We start from the raw sequence: 20,620 nt of genomic DNA on the forward strand, positions 1-20,620 counted from the left end.
GACATTTGGGATATGTTTTCATCTCATGTTTCAGTTTTGTATACATGTGCTTGCAACTCATTCCAAGAGTTTGTGATGAAATGAGCTGGATCTATGCGGGTGTGTGTATGAGCACAATCTATGTGGCTGTGAGTATGAGTGTGTGCACAGTGGCCCATTATTATTATTATTATTATTATTATTATTATTAAGAATATTGATAGACTTGATCCTTCCATTCCTCTTTGTGGGATGGAATGTGTAAGATTGTATATATAGTTGGTGAGGGTAGAGGCAGTTCGGTTGTGTTACTGTGTGTTCAGGTTATATGCTCTGTAGACGTGGCTTCTACTTAAGGCTTGTGCAGAGTCTGAAATGACTGCAGAAGTCAGAATGATCATGGCTTCTTTTGTACTCTTATGCAAAATTATAATAATGTATAATATAATATAAAATTATAATAATGTAAAGCATTATTATGTATTATTAGACTTCAAAGGTCATTCATATATGTGTGTATATATGTATGTGTGTATATATGTATGTGTGTATATATGTAGATGTATGGGTGTGTGTGTCTATGTGTATATATATGTGTGTGTGTGTGTGTGTGTGTGTACGCGCGCGCGTGCATGTGCACATATATGTGTGTGTATGTATGTAAACCCCAGCTTTGGAATCTCGCACTCCGGAACGGTGGCTGGCGCTTCTCGCAGCGACCGTTTGCGGCGCTCGTTCCTGCCTCCTTCCCTCCCTCCGGCCCCTTCCTCGAGCGTGCTCGTCACAAAAGACACGGGCCCCGCGTGCACGGAGCCTCGCCCGCCTGTCACTCAGCGCCCTTCCTCACGAGGCGCGGGACCCCGCACTGTCTCTTTAAGCGCCCGCCCGCCCGCCCCGCGCGGCCCCGCCCCCCCGCCAATCAGGGCGCTGTAGCGGCGGGGACGGAGCAGACGCGCGTCCAATGGGGTAGGCGGGAGCCGCCACTATTGTTGATGAGGCGGCCGGAGCGGAGCGGCGGCGGCGGCAGCAGCCGAGGGAAGCCTCCCGAGCGTCTTCTCGTGTTGGGGAGCGCTGAGGGGGGAGGGGCGGCGGTTTGTTTTTAACGGCGTTTCGGGACTGCCGTTACCTGCCGCCGGGGCAGCGCGAGGCGAGATGTCTTCGCACTCGCGCGTGAGGCGCAGCGGCTCCCCGACCCCAGCCACCTCCCTGGGGGGAGGGGGAGCCGCGGCGGCGGCGGGCGGCGGCAGCAGCAGCAGCAGCAGCAACAGTCGCCTGCAGCCCATGCGGGCCACGGTGCCTTTCCAGCTCAAGCAGCACGGCAGCCCCACGAGGAGCGGCGGGGGCGTTCCACGCGCGGCTGCGGCGGCGGTGCCGCCACCGCCGCCGCCGCCTCCTCTCCCCCCTTCCACCTCCTGCTCGCGCTCCGCCAGCCCCACGCGCCCAACGCTTGGCAACGGCGGCGGCGCGCGCGGCGGCAACAACAGCGGCGGCGGCGGCGGCGGCAGCAGCCCCGCCGTAGCCACACAGACGCCCGCGGGAGTGGGGGGCAGCGCCTGCTGCACGGCCGCCTCCACCGCCACCCCTCCTCTGCCTTCGTCTTCCACGCGGGGTAGCCCCACGCGCGGCGGCGGTGGGGGAGGGGGGCGCGGGAGCCCCCCTCGGCTGCACCAGCTGCCGCCGCCGCCGCCCCCGCCGCCGCTCCCGGGCTCCACTCCGTCGCCCTGCTCCTCCCCGGTGTCGCCTCCCGTGCCAGAGAGCAGCGCCTGCTCCGCCTGCACGGCCGCCGCCGCCGCCGCCGCCTCTTCCTCCTCGGGGACGAGGATCCGGCATCGCCAGAGGCGGCGGTCCCCGGAGCAGAGCAGGGCCTCCCCGGAAAGGAAGAGCCCCAGTTCCCCGCTTTGTAAAGGTGAGGAAGGCGGCGGAGGAACCAGATCTCCGTAGTAAAAGGGTGGTGTGTGGGCGCGGTGTGGGAGGGGGTTGGTACCCCAACCCGATGCATGTCTACTCAGAAGTAAGTTCCATTGAGTTCAATGGGGCTTACTCCCAGGAAAATGTGGGTAGGATTGCAGCCTGGGTCGCCCCAGGTGCTAATGGGAAGACTGGACTGGTGGCTGATATGGATCGCCTTGGTACAATCCTATGCACGTCTACTCAGAAGTGTGCCCCGTTATAGCCAAGGGGGCTTACGCCCAGGTAAGTGTGGATGGGGTTGCAGCCTCAGTCCCCCAGTTGCTGAGTTTTCCTGCAAGGCAATCGTGCTGCTGTCCCAGGAGCTGACCACGAGGCGAAGAGGACTCCTGGCATCGCGTTCTGGCTCTCGCCTTGAGCCCATTGTTGGGAGAGACCAGGTCCAGGGAGAGGGCAAAGAGGAGTGTCACATCTCCTCTTGTTGTTTCTTCGAAGGCCCTGTGTGATGACTTACTCTGCTGTGATGATGAATAACATCCTTCTCCATTGTGTGTGTACTTGGGGGGGGGGGTTTCGATTGATTCTCAAGGTAGCATCTTGGGGAACTATGTGATGGTATGCAGCAGTCTGCGAAAGTAAAACACTATAAAACGAAAGATATGATGTGAGAGGAATAGGAGTGTGAAAGAGCATGTCTAGACATGTCTGATTTCAGTGAGTTAGGATGAGCTGTGATGGGCAAAGAGGCACCTTTCCAAGTGCTGTCGTCTTACTTTTTGCAGCGGGAATGCAATTGACCCTCTTCACCCCAGCATGGCATCTTTTCCTGTGGCTGTTGCTGGTGACTCCCTTGCGCATTTATTTTCTCCTGAAAAATTTTAGTCCTTTTGGGGGTTGGGGAGCCATTTATTTATTTTGCTATGTAAGCTGCTTTGAGAACACCTTCATTGAAATGTGCATAAATATGCTTAATATCATGCTTTCAGGTTTAAGAGGATGTCCGCTCCCCTCTCCATTTGAAACTTCATAAGTAATTATGCCCCAGGGTGAAGGAAAAGAGGCAAAAAATGTATAGCATAGAGTATTTCTGTATACTGAAAAACCATATTGGGTTTTTGGTGTGTGGTAACTTTCTCAAAAGTAATGTCTTCTATCATACAGGTTTTTCTTCCAAATGCCTAACTGTGGTATGTGGAAGTTCTTCTGACTAACATGGAACATGCTTATATGTGGTATGCATGGGATTAATGCTAATACAAGAAGTACTTAGAATTGGTTATAGTGACCCACAAGAAGTAGTGCAAATAGCTTCCCTGTGGCTCATTGAAAGTGACACATAACACCTGAAGTCAAAGGAGTAGTTGGATCTGTAGAGAATAAGAGCAGGGTATGCTGGGAAATCAAAAAGTGAACTGTCCCAGTAGCCCTTTACGTTATCAGTCAGCAGAAAGGGTGGAAGTAGAGAGGTGCAGTTCTTTCACCAATGAAGATGCATAATGGATGGGGTTAAAGAGACTCTGCTCCCTAGATAGGGTTAATGCATGCTTTGGAAACTGTTAACCCAGTGGACTTTTACAAATAATAAATAGTGCTTTTTTATGTAGTAATCTGAGAGGTCCTCTTGAACTGCATAATGGTATATATCAGGGGTGCCCAAACCCCGACCCTGGGGCCACTTGCGGCCCTTGAGGACTCCCAGTGCAGCCCTCAGGAAGCCCCCAGTCTCCAGTGAGCCTCTGGCTCTCGGAAGACTTGCTGGAGCCTGCACTGGCTTGACAGAACTGCTCTCAGCGTGAGGGCAACTGTTTGACCTTTTGCTTGAGCTGTGGAATGAGGGCTCCCTCCACTGCCTGCTGTTTCATGTCTGTGATGCAGCAGTAGCAACAAAGGAAAGGTCAGCCTTGCTTAGTGCAAGGCCTTTTATAGGCCTTGAGCTATTGCAAGACCTTCATTCATTCACATAAGTTAATCTTTAATATATTCATTTATATAAACATGTAAATTTATTCAAATTTTAAATGTAAATTAATTATCCCCCCCCCAGGCCCCTGACAGAGTCAGAGAGGTGATTTGGCCCTCCTGCCAAAAACTTTGGACACCCCTGGTATATCTGATAAGTGCAGACTTGTAAACCGCTTGCTTGGTTGCTAATAGTGAGTAAGCACTTCTAAGCAAGCAGGGCATTTCTGTAACTGGAGAAGAGTTGTCTTGCTGCTTTTTTGTTTTTCCAGGCCTTAACTGTACCATTAATGGTGAATGGGTCTGTGCGCGCAGGCAAGCTGATAAAATATTTGTGAGCTAGTAGCTTTTGTTGACCAAGATGCATTGCTGTAGTAACGATGTGGTGTAGCAATTCAGTTGCCTTTTTCATTTTTAACACTTAAAGACAAATAAGAATTCAAAAATATCACTATGACAGCTTGATTCTTAACTTATGACAGAAAATGATTAGGGTGCCTGCCTATCTGGGAGTAAGTCCCATTGAACTTAGTGAGACTTGCTTTCCAATAAATTGAAACGGATGATACAATTTCCAATAGCAAGTTTGCTGTAACTTAATGTATACACTTTGGAAAACCTTGGAAATGTGAGCTAGAGGAGATCTCTCTTGAAGTTATCTGTGCACATTTCTTGTATCTTGAACCAGAGAGTCAAATTCATCTTCTCTTTGGGTCCCTGTTCAAGTATGTTCCAGGATCTCTTTTTTCCTGGATTGTTTCAGTATCTTCAATGCAGTTGCTAATGTTTACTTGGAAGTATATTTCACTAAATTCAGTTGTAAATGAGCTTAGTGTTGAAGCAACCTTATTCTGTGAGACGATCATATTGACTTGTTGATTACTGTATTGTGGACATCAGAAAGTGCATCTGCTTTTCAGGCTTCCTTCATCCCTGAGGAGGAATTTATGATGAGTAAATATTCTTGAGTCCATTGTTCAGAAGTGTTATATCCTGAAGACGTTCATTAGTTGGTATGCATGGTGGTTAATAACATCAAGCCAGAATTAGTTGGGGAATGAGTAGTGTGATATGAGAATGTTGCCCCACCTAACTTGTAACAAAGTGATTAGACGCTTACAGAGAATACCTTTATGCTGTGCAAACTTTACATGTCATTAGTTCACATATCAGTCATTAGCAATGCCTTTGTTTGACAGGAAGTAATAGAGGGAAGGGTAAAGGTACATGTTCGAAGAGGCAGAGGTGTAAGGATTTGACTAGGAGCATCCTGGTGGAAGATCGGTGTGGTGTTGAGTTTTTAGTATACACGTAGTTGGCTTGTGGCAATGTGGGGTCTGTGACATCTCTAGCACCTAGCAATTCCTGTAAATGTGACACTTCTAATGCTAGCCAAGTAATATGCCAAATCTGATAAAGTACCACAGTTTACAGGAACTGATACAATCCACTTATTGCCATGGTGCCTTTTATAAGTGTAAAATATATTTCATGTTGGATTTTTAAAATCTTAAATGTGAACTGTAGTCTGTGACTATACGTATTTAAAAAGCTTTTCTCTAGAATTGTGCTATTAAGTTATGATTGCATTTTTATAGGATGCCTTCCAAGATGAGGTATAGGATTGTCAAGTTTGGGGCAGAGAGCTGGAGGGGGCGAATTTTTTCATCGCTTTTGTGTGTGTTAAATCATCTGATAGCTCCTTCCTGGACCTGCTTTCACTGCTGTGTTTTTTCCCCAAAGGGCTAAAATACATGTGTTCAGTCAAACTGCCTTTTTCCTGGTTTGTAAATAGTGTAGTGACACTGGAAAACCTGATTTAGATGAATGAATTGGGTATGCATTTGTTTGAAAATGGATGATGTAGTTCTATGGCAACATTAGAGTAAAGCCATACGTAAGCTACTTTTGAGATTTTTGGAGGAAGAGCAGAATACAATATAAGGTGGAGCTTTTTATGTTGGATTGTATAGATTATATAATTTGAATTCTTTTAGCATTGTCTTATTGACCACGGTAAATCAGTTTAAAGAATACACCTACAACTGTTGCAAATTATATTTTTCTAAAGTCTTTGATGTTACTGTATTCATTTTTCAGGATTTATTTATTTGTATTTTTATACCACCCTTTCTCCAAGTAGCTCAAGGTGGTGTACATAGTTCCTCCCCTACTTTTGTCCCCACTAATTATTTATTTGTCACATTTTTATAGCTCCCTCCCTCCAAAGAGCTCAGGGCAGTGTACACAGCAGCTTCGTGGCTGAGGGGGGATTTGAACCTGGATCTTCCAGGTCTAAGTCCACATCCCTAACCACTACACCATCCTGGCTCTCTACACCACCAGGATGCTTCATGGCTGAACAGGGATTTGAACCTGGATCTTGGAGGTCTTCAAAGACTTCTGCCCTGCCCTTCCTTTGTCATGCCAAATGTCCAAGGTAGGTTACAAAATATTTATAAAACAATCATGAAAACAATTAAAGCATACAATATATAAAAGCAATCAGGAGGCAGGTTCAATCATAGATTAAGGGTGCAATCCTAACCCCTTATGTCAGTGCTTTCCAGCACTGATATAAGGGCAATGCAGCTCTGAGGTAAGGGAACAAACATTGCTTTACTTTGAGGAGGCCTCCATGAGTAACAGCCAACTGCAGGATGCAGCACATGTTCCATTGGCACTGCTGGAAATCCCCAAAATGCTGGAAAGCACTGACATAAGGGGATAGGATTGCACCGTAAGTCTCGTTGTCTTGGGAGGGTTTCCTGCTTCCATAGACCTGTCTTGCTACTCAAGGATAAGGTCACCAGTTAGCTGAGCGTTCTTACCTTTTTTTTTTGTTTCCTTGTCTTCTGTTACCTTTGCCTTCTTCTCCCCCCTCCCCGCCTTTGTTGCTGAGTTAGGGCCAGAGCCCTCCAAGAAAAGGGAGTGGGAAAAGCAAGGGCTCTTGGTACAAGCTGCCGCTGCGGCTCAGAGCCTGTTTGCACTAAAGTGTGGGGAGGGCAGTTGGCCCTGGTGCTGCACCAAGGTGGAGGATGGCCAGAAGAGGTGCATCCCAAGACAAGAGCAAGCATTTTCTGGTGAGCTCTGTAGGGCATGCTGCCACCCGCCTCTCTCAACAGGCCCCACCCAGTCTGGCATCTCTGCTGGCGATGGTGGTGTGGCCTAACAGTCTGGTCTCCCTGACCTGATGGCCTGCAGGCTAGCATGCCAGCTTTGATGGGGCCCCCAGAAGCAACAGCCTGTTCAGCGAGCAATGCCAGCTCTGTTTTCCTATTCATTGGTGCAGTATTGGGCATGGTTATAGAGGGCTAACAAACTATTCAGGTATGCAGTCTACTGGCATGAACCTGTGGGGCTAGAGGGTCATCAAGAGACAACCCTCTCCTGCTGAGATGAAGTCAATGAAATTGCCAGGGATGGGCTTCTTAGTGGGCACCCAGATTCCTTAATTGGATGAGGAACTTGGTGCTGGAGGAGGTTGATGCCAGGGTGACTGGCAAGGGACCTTCTGTTCCCTAGAACAGCCGGCTTTCCATAGGGTCCAGCATAAACATCATAGTACAGCTAGCCCAGAATTCTGAAGTCAACCACAGCAGCTCAGACCTCAGTAGTTCGGATGCCCCAAATTGAGGTAAAGTACATACGAGTAGGGTCAAAAGTCATTCCCATTCTAGACACCAGGTCAAAAATCACACAAAAGCAGGGAAGGTCCAAGGTGGTAGAACTCAGCAACACTCAGAGCTATAGGTCTAATTTATTTGCAGGTTCTTCTAACAGCCCATCTGTCTCTGCTGACAGGCTCTTCTTTGCAGACCTCTTTCCCAGGCTCCTGGAGAAAACTGTGAACGTTCTGAAAATTGCATAAACGGAAACCATAATAGAGGCTGTCACTCACCATGTTTCCCAATCCTATACTAGTTAGTACTGGTGGAATGGGCACACACACTACTGTGTATGTACTGTAAGGCATGTTGCAGTAGAACGGAGGCCTGTGGTGCTGGTGGCAAGGCCTATGCCAACCTGCTGCTGCCACTCGGAATCCTGTACTTGCCAGAGCAGGTGGCTGGAGGGCAGAATGGGAGCATGGAGAAGCAGTATGAGAAAGAGGAGGGTAGTGGGATCAGTGGCCGTGGCTACCTCCACATCCTATCCCCCCCCTCCCAGGCCTGAAAGCCTGACATGGGGGCAGCCTGGATTTGCACCAGCAATATCACTGCCCTGGTTCTAAGTAGCTCCACAGAGGCTGCTGGGGCTTTACCTGTGCTGGATGCAGCTGAGGCTGCACTGGTCTTGCTGGATTGCAGCATTGGTCTCTTGTTAGGTTTGGCTGTTGATCTCTTCTCACATAGATTGACTAAGGACCAAATCGTGCCCAACTTTCCAGCACCAATGGAACCACAGTGGAACCCCTACATAAGGGAACAAACGTTCCCTTACCTTGAGGAGGCCTCAGAGATTGCCCTACCACCACAGGATGCCGCACACACCTTGTTGGAATGGCTGCATAAGTGCTGGAAAGTTGGATAGGATTAGGCCCTAAGCCAGCAGTGGTGCTATTCCTGGAGGCCTTCCAGAGGGTGTGGAGACCGAGTGGACTGCACCATTGCAGTTCATACATGCTCCATGCATTGCTGCTAACCTGATTTTTTGCCAGAGACTGCCATAAGCTCCCTCAAGGTACCAGGGGCTGATGCTCTGGTTGCGGCCCTTTCCTCTTTCACAGTCATTCCTTCTAAAGGAGAGGGAGGGCCCAGGCATCCCTGTGATAAAAGAGTTTTGAAGCCACCCCTATGCATTGGCTACCAATTCTATTCTGGCAAGCACTGTCTTCTTGTGGTCAGAGGAACTGGCAGCCTCCGAGGTGGCACTCTCTAAAGCCACTAAGAATAGTTTTCAAAAGATTTCCTTAGCTGCAGCCTTTGCTGCTGACTCTTCTCTAGATGCACTAAAATTTCCTGCTTTCCAACCCCGCATGGTATTCTGTGGTGTGACCTGGCTGCCTTTGGAGGTTATCTAGACAAAGATGGCTGTGCCTAATGACGGGGTTTGCAAAATGTATTGCTATCTTTAAGTAGTGCATACCCATACATGGTGACGACGCTGGGAAGTGGATCTGGGGTCTAATCCTCTTCACAGGGTCCAAGCTTTTTGACCAAGCATTGGACCCTTGATTTGTATAGTACAGGGGTGCTCAATAGGTGGATCGCGATCTACCGGTAGATTGCAAGGCAAAATGAGTAGATCGCGGAGTGCCGACCCCCCCCCATTCAGGTGCCTCTGGGAGGAAACGCTGGGAGTAAAGCCCATTGTACTCAATGGGGCTTACTCCCAGGTAAGTGTGGCTAGGATTGCAGCCTCACAGCCTAATCCTAGGCATGTCTACTCAGGAGTAAGTCCTGTTATACTCAGTGGGGCTCAAGGTACACCAACATACATTGTACACATAAATGTTATATGTTATGATGGCGCAAACATTGTAAAAAAAAACTCTGGTAGATCTCCAGGCCTTGCTGGGTTTCAAAGTAGCTCTCGAGCCAAAAAAGTGTGAGCACCCCTGGTATAGTAGAATGAGAAGAGGAAGTGTATTCCTTCAGCATGCAAGAAGGAGACTAGGACCAAGCAGTGCTGGGAAAAGCTTTCCCTGGGCCTATTTGTAGCAGCATTTTGGACCTCCATACCTGGAGGTAACTGGCAGTCATGTCATCACCAGTCATTTCAGGGAGCTGCATGTTGTGTTTGCAGTGGGGGGGGGGGGGCGGCGTGTCGCAGGCAGTTTGGGAACCACTGGTCTAATGGTATATATCAGGGGTGTCAAACACATTTCATACCGTGGGCTGAATGGCATTCATTATGCCTGCTGAGGGCTGGAAGTGATGTGATTAAACAACTCATAACCAAAAATAAGCACTTTTTCTCGCTTACAAATTCATTAACTACAAATGACAGAAAAGAAAACACGCAAATCTTTATCATATTTCAAGATATGGGAGAGCCCAATTTTTGTGGGAGCTGCCTTTTTAGCAGTAACACCTCAGCGCTGCTCAGCAGCTGAGAGCCTGAGGGCCGGATAAAAAGCTTCTGCGAGCCACATCCGGCTCCCGGGCCTTATGTTTGACACCCCTGGTATAGTTCATTTGGGTGTACTGTTCAGAACTGATTTTTTAAAAAATCACTTATGCTGCTTTCTTGTTTTGATTTTTAATTGCTGTGCCATGGCACATTGGTGTGCCGTGAATGTTCACAGGAATTTGGGGGAAGATCATTTATTAGTAGGGCCAGTGGGGGATGTAAGTGGTATCCCTTGTCAATTGTCAAAAACCTGATGGTTTGCCTTGACAATTTTAGTGCCTTGTCAGTGTGCTGTGAGGTGACAAAGATTAAAATTTGCAGTATGTTTTTTAATGTGATAATATGTTTAAGTATTGTAAACTTCTGTAGATGCTTCCTGATTTGCATGGGAGGGGCAGAATATAAAAAATTTAAAATAAATAAAATATCTGCTTTCCCTATCAATTTTAGTACTTTATCAACCTTTAGTGAGTGGTGGGTGCCATTCAGTAGAGGCACAAGAGAATAGTAGTTGGCATCAGTTTTGAATTTAGACTGTCTCCCAGTTACCATAACCATTCAGGTCTTCTCATGTATTGGCACATTAAACTGCCTGATGTGTTTTTGGCTAGTTGGAGCCCATTCTGGATTGCTGCCTGCTAAGTGGTAGTGATACTAAGTGCACTGAGAAAGCCAGCAGCTGCTACCAGATTAGGATTAGTTGAACTCTGATTGTGTAGCAGTCGGCCACTGTTCTGCTGCTTTCCAGAAGGCAATTCTATAGCATAGGGCCTGTAAAAAAAAAAAGGTGCATTTCGGCTGATGATGCTACAGCAGAATAAGAATGTTTGATATTCATCTAAGCCAGGGCTATCCAAAGTTGTTGGCAGGAGGGCCACATCATCTCTCTTGACACTGTGTCAGGGGCTGGGGGGGGGGAAGAATTAATTTACATTTAAATTTTGAAAAAAATTTACATAAATTAATATACTAGAGGTGGAACTTATATGAATGAATGAAGGTTTTACAATAGCTCAAGACCTATAAAAGGCCTTGAAGGCTGGCCTTTTCTTTGCTACTGCTACTGCATCACAGATATGAAACAGCAAGCTGCGGAGGGAGCCCTCATCCCATAGCTAATGTGAGAGGTCAGTCGCCCTCACACTGAGAGCAGTTGTGTCAGGCCAGTGCGGGCTCCAGCAAGTTTCTGGAGGACCAGAGGCTCATTGGAGACTGAGGGCTCCCTGAGGGCCTCATTGAGAGACCTCGAGGGCTGCAAGTGGCCCCAAGGCTGGGGTTTGGGCACCCCTGATCTAAGCAGTAATGCAGATGGTGAAGTTATAATTGAAATTAAATATCAATATAATTTTCTTTACATGCTATCTTATAAATAGTAAAGTTTTGACTAGGTTAGTGATGCTTTCCATCTTGAAGCAATTAGAAACTCCCTATAATGCATATCTTATGAAGAACATGGAATGTTGCAGAATTAGGGTCCAATCCTATCCAACCTTCCAGCTCTGGTGTAACCACAATGCAGCCCCGTGGGAAGGGAACACATGTTCCCATACTTTGAAAAGGCCCCAGTGACTGCTCCTCCACCATAGGATGCAGTACACACCCCACTGGTACAATTGCACTAGCACTTGAAAATTGGATAGGATTGGGCCCTTAGAAAAGTTATAACTGTAAGAAGATTGATCCTTTATTAAATATTGAATTCATTTTGAATATTTAGGGAGCTCCATTGTTGTCTTTGCTGGTGCTTAGAAATGAATAAAACTCTTTGGTTGACTTTGTTTGCTAATAGATCATTTGAGTACCTTGGCCTTTTAACTTTAGATGTATAACTGAAATATGACACTCTGTACTTGGTACCCCTAGTATGGTGGCTGACCAAAGTTTTTTATTTTGAAAGGCTTGGAGGAGTTGATTACAGTGCAGCCTACAATGCTTTCCAGAACCCCTGTGGATACAGAAATCTGCAGATACTGGGGTCCACCACGGGCTCTATTTTAAAAACTCTATTACTGGGCTCTATTTTAAAAACAAAAACGGCAAAATTGCTTTTTCTACCTTTGTGTGGTTAAACTGTGCCATTTTCCAGCCTGAAGGTTCCTGGCTCTTCCAGGGTTACTCGAGAGGAACCTCTGCATGAACTAGAAGTGGGTTTTTCAAGTCCAAGAATAGCACTGTAGGCTGAGAAATGGCATGGTTTGACCACACGAAGGTAGGAAAGCAATTTGGATGTGTTCCCCCCCCCCCAAATGGTTTTTAAGTGGACCCTGGTATCCTCAGGCATTCAGAGCAAGTTAAACTGGGGATGCCATACCTGTGGAAACCAAAGTTGCACAAGGTTGATCAGTGTTGCTGACATTGTGTTAACCTGCTTTGCATATAAGTCCTTAACATAAAAGCTCATGAATGGTTTTTCCTGGTCTGCTTTCCTTGCAAGTCATTTATATTCTCAAAAGAAGACTGGGGAGAGGAACCCAATTTCATTATATAGTAGAGCTAATTTAAGCTGATGTCTTATGGGAGATGATGGGTGTACAATGAGTCTGATTACGGAAACATGGTTTTGAATGTATTTTAAAATGTGTATACAACCTTCCTTTAAAAAAAAAGATGGCTAACAAACACACAATAATTGTCCAAAATCTGAAATGTATAACTTTGTGTATAGGTGTTTACTTTGGAAAGGTTTATCCCATTGAAAAAGATCTATTTAAAAACATTTGTGATCCAGATTAATTAATGCAACTGTAATTCTCATGTTTTGTCTAACTACACTATAGAAGACAGATGCCATATACTCAAGAGTATGTACATTTTTAGTGTAGGTGAGTACTATATCCTAACTGTTGTAGTTGCTAAGATTTTGTTTCCTTAATAGAAGACTAGTAACTTGTCTTGCCCTGCTAGAGAAGAACTTGAGGTTGAGAGAATACTGAATGGTTTTGCAACTGGCAGCCATAGTGTAATTAAGTCTAATAAACTTAAGACATTACTGAAATACCTCTATTGTTCATCAGCCCAGCTGTTGTAACCGCTATCTTGAAGCAAGTGAATCCCTTGTTATGTAGGTCACATCATGTGAAGCTAGCAGCTGAGCAGTTTTGGGAAGGGGGGCAGTTACCAACTCAAAAGAGAAAAGAAACAACAATGAAAATACTATACAGTCTGCTGAGAATTTTTTTTTAATATTCTGAAAGGAGTACGTCAAACATCATGTACATTATGGAGGAACATTAAGTTTCTCCATATGCTGAATTACTTGTGGGCTGAATATAGGGAATTAAGTAAAGTAGCTTCTATAGTAGAAGAGTGGCAAATTGTCATTTCAGTTACAATCCAGAGAGCTATGTAAGAGGTCCTGTATATTTAGAATTATGTGCATGCTCTGTATTCAGCATTAGCCTCTTGCATAAAATAATAAACTTGTGATTTTCAGGAAAAGTTCAGAAACTGATAGGAGGAAAGCAGTCAAAAAGTTCTTCTCTGAGAGGCTAGAGCTCTCTGGAAAGATGCATTTATGGTAGAAGTATGTGTGTTTCGGTGACCTGTTGACTACTTTTGTGTTCAGGAAGGAGTGGCTCCGATAATGATCCTACTGAATAGTAAATGACTCGCTATACATTCTTGATTTTAACTTTTAAAATTCTTTAAGTGCAAGTTTGCTGAAGGTAGGATGTAAAAGGAAACAAGGAATATTAGTAACAAATTATGTCTTTCAATAAATATATACACATGTGCTTTAATTAGAACTCAAGACTTGAATTATGAGAGCTGGGGAGATTCACTGGATAGGTTGAGATCAAGGTAATTTAGGTTGCAATCCTTTGCACGCTTATATGGGAGTAAGCCCCATTAAATTCATTTGGACTTGCTTACAAATTAACATGTTTAGTATTGCAGTGGTAAGATTTGTCAAAGCAATTATTTTAAAACAAACATTTTTTCCTTATGTTTTCCCACTTGTGCTGTAGGTACTTTTTTTGTATTGTGAGGCCTTTCACACAAGGAACTGTCTTGTTTCTTTTTTTGGTAAACTGCCTTGAGAATGCTTTGTTTAGAATAATATATTTGAATTAATGAATACTACTAAAAACAAACATAAGTAGTACAGTAGAACCTCCAGAGTTGACCACCTCTCTATAATGACCACCTCTTTAAGTTGACCTAATTTTCTAGAGCCTTGGGTTTTTCTAGGCTTACTTTTCTAGAGCCTTTTTTCCGTATGTTGACCACCTCCCTACGTTGACCAATTCTTCCAGTCCCTTGGGTGGTCAGCTTAAAGAGGTTCTACTATAATTGTTTACTATAACCATTAAAATGTTGCCTTGAAAAGACTCATACATTCTAAGATGATATATTTTATTATCAATATATGACACTTTTCACTACAATATATTTAATTTTTTGCTTGTATTGTTTGGAGTGAGAAGTTAACAGCAAAAATAAAATGCTCTGTATTTCAAATATACATACTTGTTTGTGTGGTACTCTTATAGTTCCTGACCCAACCTCCTGAGACACTTGATGCCAATGTTTTCAGTTGGTATTCTGCTGCCATCAGTCCATGGTTTGCCAGGACTTGCCTTTTACATACCCTTCTGGTACCCTGGTGCTCTGCCCCAGTTTAGAGTAGGGGTTCAGTAGAAGCAGTATAGCTCTTCAGACTGGGTTGGTTTATAAAGGACATTTTCATAGCAATCTTTCTCTCAAACAGATTTGTCAGTGATTTAGCTCTATGATTCATTTCCAGCTCCCCACACCTAATGGCTAGGAGCTTGTCCTTATACACACTTTGGGACTGCTTAGCTCTTCTCCCTTTCAGATGGCCCTTTGGGAGGTAATTACAAAATGAGCTATCCTTCCCACACTACTTAAAAAAAAAACAACTCAAGTACTTTTTAGGGAAACAAGCAATTGGAACTCTAACCGGAGGAAAATATTTTTAACCTCTGCTTATGACAGTTTTCTTGCTTCATTTTCTTCCTACATAGTCAAGAATAGAGAATAAGAAATTTGGTCCACAAGTTCACAGAATTTTCTAGAAGCATTATTATCATCATTTATTATTATTGATATACTGCTTTTAAACAGGTGTAGTTCACTAAGTGGTTTACCTTGTAAAATAGATCAATAAATGGTTCCCTGTCCCCAAAGGGCTCACAACCTTAAAAAAAAAAAATTACAGAAGAGACATCAGTAACAGCTACTGGAGAAGCCGTGCTGGGGTGAAGAGGGACAGTTGCCCTCCCCTTGCTAAATGTAAGAGGACATCGCTTGGAAAGGTGTTCCATTTCTCCTCTCCTGCCATGAAATGGGATGTAACTTTGACTAGTAGTCAGAAATATTTGTAACTTAAGAACTGAGCAAATTAACTGCATAGCTTCAGATACTTAAAGGGCATAAAATGGGAATACAGGATAATCCACTTGCCTCTGAATGATTCCAGTGGGATAAAGATAGCATGTTTTGGATTGGAGGGTAGATTGCAATGTTTTTGACTTGCCTCTTCATTACCTGAGTCATAATACAGAATGTCGTTCATAATACGTTGCGCTGTATTAATACTCCTTTGTCCCCCAAAACGGAAATTTTAATTGTCTTCTGTTCTTTATGTAAGAAAGCAATCTTTAATGCATTCAGTACTGGGTTTTGCTTTAACATGTTGCTATCAGTCTGATATCATTTTCAGCTCTTCTGCTTCAAAATTGCAATCATACAGTAGCTTAATTTAAACTAAATTAAGATAAAATTCATTGTTTTTATGCGGTCTGTTCTTGAGGCTATTTTGGCTCTGCTGTGTAATCAGGAATGGAAAAATATTAGATTAACTTTCATTTTAGCTATGGGTTGTACTTTGAAGTGATTCTTCTGTTTGCATGAGGGGGAAGAGTTGGGAGACCCTGAGGAGTCAGAAATTTGAGGGCACTTAGGGAAGGGGATATTGGTGAAAAATGCTACCCAATTGTATAGCAGAGCTTGGGATACAATCCAGTGACTCTTGTTGATTACATTTTTGAGTATTTCAAAAAGGCAGTATATATTGAGACTTAAATTAATACGCTAGTTTAAATGTAATTGAATGACTGGATAAAAACTAAGTATGTATTTAAGTGGCCTAGTTTTCATTGCACTATTGGGACAAGAAAAATCCGTCATGCAACAGACATGAAAAATGACTTCGGACCCTTTTGTAATCTCCACTGCCCTTTGTGTGTGTCAGATTGAAGATTGGCAACTTTTTATGATGTGATATTCATGCCAGTTGTAGTAGTAAGAGTGCTGTTTATAACAATTTCATTTGCACAATCCCCTCACCACCACCAAATGGCACCCAATGTGTTTAGATAAAAATAAAACCTCAGATCAACGGTTTTCTGTGGAGGAATATGACAGTGTTAAGAATAGTCCTAGTTTAAACCATGGTAGCAGTGTGGGCTGTTGGGAAAATTCACTGTATACTTCATAATGCTTGCCTGAGTGGTGCCAGATATTGGTTAGTGTATGTTATATATTCTAAAGTCCTGTGTGATGGTAAGCATAAAGATTCTGAGCACTTTTAGACACATGAGTAAAAAAAGGTATGCTAGAACCCACTGTAAACTATACGATGATCCACTAAATGCATGGTGGTTAAGGATAGGGCATCAACAGGGCCATACCTATATTTCCTGATGTGGCCTGCCAAATGCTGCCTCCCCTTACCCAGTGATGTGCCAGCATCTGTTTCTTCTGGTGTCCAAGATTCTAACTCGGCACCCATCCTTCCACCTCTCCGGTGCACGTCTTCCTATATCTCGTCTTCCTCACTGCCTCTTCCCTTTTCTAATCCAAAGAGTGGAAAGAGGAAGAGCAGTAGTAGTGGAGGCAAGTAGGCAGGCTGAGATGGGTGCTCTACCTGCCTGTTCCCTGAAACAACCACTTAGGTTGGCCTTGTGGATGGGCCAGACCTGGGCATCAAATAAATGTGTTTCTTAGCTTAATCCAAGATCTGCTTTTTCATCCATTCGCAACTGACTGCTCAAATAGAGTTGGCTTTCATTCCCTCCCCTACTTGTTTCAACTCTTTTAAGCAGTGGAGACCTACTTAAATGTAACCACTTCTTCATCTATGCAATAACTGTGATTATTTAAATAATGGTATAGATCGGGGTGCCCAAATTCCGGCCCTGGGGCCACTTGTGGCCCTCGAGGCCTCTCAATATGGCCCTCAGGAAGCCCCCAGTCTCCAATGAGCCTCTGGCCCTCCGGAGATTTGTTGGAGCCCACACTGGCCCAATGTAACTGCTCTCAGCGTGAGGTCGACTGTTTGACCTCTTGCATGAGTTGTGGGATGAGGGCTCCCTCCACTGCTTGTTGTTTCACATCTGTGAGGCAGTTGCGGCAGCAAAGGAAAGGCCAGCCTTGCTTTGTGCAAGGCCTTTTAGAGGCCTTGAGCTATTGCAAGATCTTCATTCATTCATATAAGTTAATCTTTAATATATTCATTTATGTAGACCTATGTAAATTTATTCAAATTTTAAATGTAAATTAATTCTCCCCCCCCCCGCCCTTGACACAGTGTCAGAGAGACAATGTGGCCCTCGTGCCAAAAAACTATGGACACACCGGTATAGATTGAGTAACCTTCCTTTTTACTGATCAATAAATACATTTTTAAAAGTTTGATGGTTAAAATATTTAAGACATTTGAGCTCTGCATAGAATATGGCTACGAAGTTTATAATTTACCAAAATTTTTGTTTAATGGCTTTTGGATGTTCCTGGATTTGCTATGCATATTCATCCTGAGTCTGTTGTTTTAAAGTTACCTGATTTGTTTGGCATAAGCAGAAATTTAGCTAGAGATTAGTTTTCCAAGAGAACTATATGTAATGCTGTGCTAAATTTTCATGAGCAAATATTTTTATGAGTGAAACATAACATAACATTGTTGATACCAGGAAACAGACTTCTGCCACCATTTTCAAATTATATCCTCTAATGACAACATTTAATGTTATACTAATTAATCATTTAATTTATCTAACATTGCAGCTCTGCCTAAGTTATGAAAGCATGAAGCTGCTATTTATCTGCAAAACAGAATTCAACCTATAATCTTCCTTTATTGTTTTTCAAAGGGTTTTAATGCTTTTAATTGCATGTACTGAAAAAATTAATGTCAGAGCATTTTTGAATGCAGATTACTTTGCTCAACATTCTGTAAATGAGCATTTCTGGCATCTGACCTTCTGAAAACAATACTGGTTTCATTCTTCCTAAGTTAAAGTTAGCTTTTAAACACTTAACTGGAGGGGGGGCACCACTTGTTGGCTGGCCAGAATCTATAAACTATTACGTTATAGATATTGGCCGGTCAACCAGTGTCTGCCCCCTTCTAGTTAAGGAGCTGGTCACAGATTTGACTTGCACTTAACAGTAAACGCAATAGCTCAACAATAAGAATGGCAACACACAATTATCTCTTAGTCCACAAACATGTACTATTGTGACTAGTGATTGATTTGTCTGTGTTTGCAACCTTGATAATTATTCTTTTCTCCTTTAATGTAGAGCACTTCTTTTAGTGGGTAAGGGTGCCTGAAGAACCTGTAGTTTAATAGTTTTGAGTTCACAAAATAATTCATACACTTATCAAATACGTATTATATTGAATGAGAGCATTTTGAACTCGGTGAATATCTGAGTGAGTGTAAAAGTGTGCTACAGTGTCACTCATAGAGACTCTTTTTCCAGTTGATAAATCGCGACCACCATCATCAAGCCCTTCCAGTACTGCTCGCCGAACTCCTTCACTAGATATACTTGCAGCTCCCTACCTTGCTGGACAATGGCCTCGTGATAATCATGGACAAGCTGCACCTTGCATGAGGGACAAAGCCACACAGGTAAGAAAATGTTTGTTTTCTATCTGTTGTGTGTGTGTACATGCCTACCAGTTTGGTAGTAGTGTTGAGGTCACAAAAGTTCAGCAGGGGAAATGTTATACAGAAGGTTCCCAACAGGTATTTGTGTTACAAATATTCAACTAATGAGCTGGCTTAGTTAGGGCTTTGAAACCGGTTCAACTGTGAAAACACTGGCAAAGCAAACAAGCTGCTTGGAGACAACCTCAGCTCAATAACTTTGAAAATAGCCACTTCTTTTTGTGTTGCTGGGGGAAAAACAGCAGCTCAACAGCACTGGATAACACTGAAAATCAAGGGATTTCTGGAGGCAGGAGAGGATAAAGGAAGCATTCAGCATGACCAAAGCTGACTGGGCAAAGGGAAAGCTGAGCTCTTGTGAAACACAGGGGAGAGTTGCACTGGCTCCCCAAATTACAGATGGCTGCATTGGTGCTTTCGCACAGGCGCAATATGTCCTGCAGTGGAACTTAATGCAGGTGTGATAGTGATGGCAGGGGCAGGAGGTCTGGTCTGAGCAGGAGGTCTGGTCTAGAGGGTAGGGCCTCTGTTTGCCTGAAGATAACATCCGAAGGTCGCCAGTTCGAGACCACCGGCACCATGAACGGGGAGACCTTGAAGCAGCTGACAAGCCTAGCCGAGTTATGCTGAGTTATTCCACCTGCTCTTTGGCCGCTGTCAGCCTGTGTGGGAGGAAAATGGAGGCCAGAATGTGATACCAGATCATAAAAGATCCATCTGAAATGTTGTGGTTCTTGAAAGACAGAACCTTCGTCAATTGTAAAAATCACCATTGGGATTTAGTGTTGCCTGCCTATGTAAACCGCCTTGAATTAAAGTCTGAGGAGAAATCTGACGACCAAGAAAGGCAGTATATAAATACCTGTATTATTATTATTATTATTTATTGATGGGCTGGCAAGAACCAGATGTTTCAGTCTGGGTGCATTTCGACTTAAGTACAGATGCCTGGAACCTAACCTATACTTTACAGGAGACTTAGGGCTTGGTGTTAACTAACTTTCCACTGCCAGTGCAGCCACAATTCAGCCCATGGCAAGGGATCCATTCTTGGACCCCCTGCTGATACCAAATTTTTCAGATATTCAAATTCATGATCTTCGCCCCATTAACCTCTCTGTAGGTTAATGCGCTGCACTCTGGTCCCCTCTGGAGGGCCTTCTGAAGCCTGGAGAGCAGTGTGTGTCTGCCTGCTGCCACTCCAGACTTCAGAATAGCCCAGAGAGGCAGAAAAAAAAATCACTTGGGAAACCAGAAGTGACTTTTTTTTTTGCCTGTTAAGGCATTCTAAGGCCCGGGAATGCTAAGACTTCCATGGACTTCCCCAGAATGCTTTAAAAGGCAAAAAAATGTTTCCCCTTGGGAAACCGGAAGTGGCATTTTTTCGCCTCTCCAGGCTGTTCTGAGGCGAACAGAACTGTCTCCTTAGTGGAAAGGTTAATGAAGCAAAAATCATGGATTTGAGTGTCTGTGAAATTTGGTATCTGTAGGGGGTCCAAGAATAGATCCCCCACGGATACCTAGGCCCCACCTGTGCAGTAGTTTGTATGGCTACCCAAAAATGAGAGTGGAGGTAAAAGATAAAGGTTTAAAATGAGGTTGATTGATCTATTGAGTAAAATCTAAACACGACAAATGGTTGGTTGATCCATTGAGTGAATCTAATCATGACAAATGTAATGCTTGTCCGCCCTACAATACTGTAATGCAGTGGTTCCCAAACTTCAGCCAACTTTTTAATAAAAAAAATGTTCTAGTCAGGGTGATTTGGCTTA

The 20,620-nt window shown here is 44.0% G+C and overlaps 1 protein-coding gene across 1 annotated transcript in view; it reads left to right on the forward strand.

Moving 5' to 3' along the window:
• Positions 1–1,131: 1,131 nt before the first annotated feature.
• The window catches only part of FAM117B (family with sequence similarity 117 member B), a 40,485-nt gene continuing 20,996 nt past the window's right edge, over positions 1,132–20,620 (forward strand). Inside the window, exons 1-3 of the mRNA XM_066621881.1 lie at positions 1,132–1,574; positions 1,632–1,885; positions 18,655–18,806. Coding sequence (XP_066477978.1) covers positions 1,132–1,574; positions 1,632–1,885; positions 18,655–18,806 — 849 coding nt within the window. The remainder of the gene's footprint in view (positions 1,575–1,631; positions 1,886–18,654; positions 18,807–20,620) is intronic.

Source organism: Tiliqua scincoides, chromosome 1, assembly GCF_035046505.1.
Source record: "Tiliqua scincoides isolate rTilSci1 chromosome 1, rTilSci1.hap2, whole genome shotgun sequence".
Classification (NCBI taxonomy): domain Eukaryota; kingdom Metazoa; phylum Chordata; class Lepidosauria; order Squamata; family Scincidae; genus Tiliqua; species Tiliqua scincoides.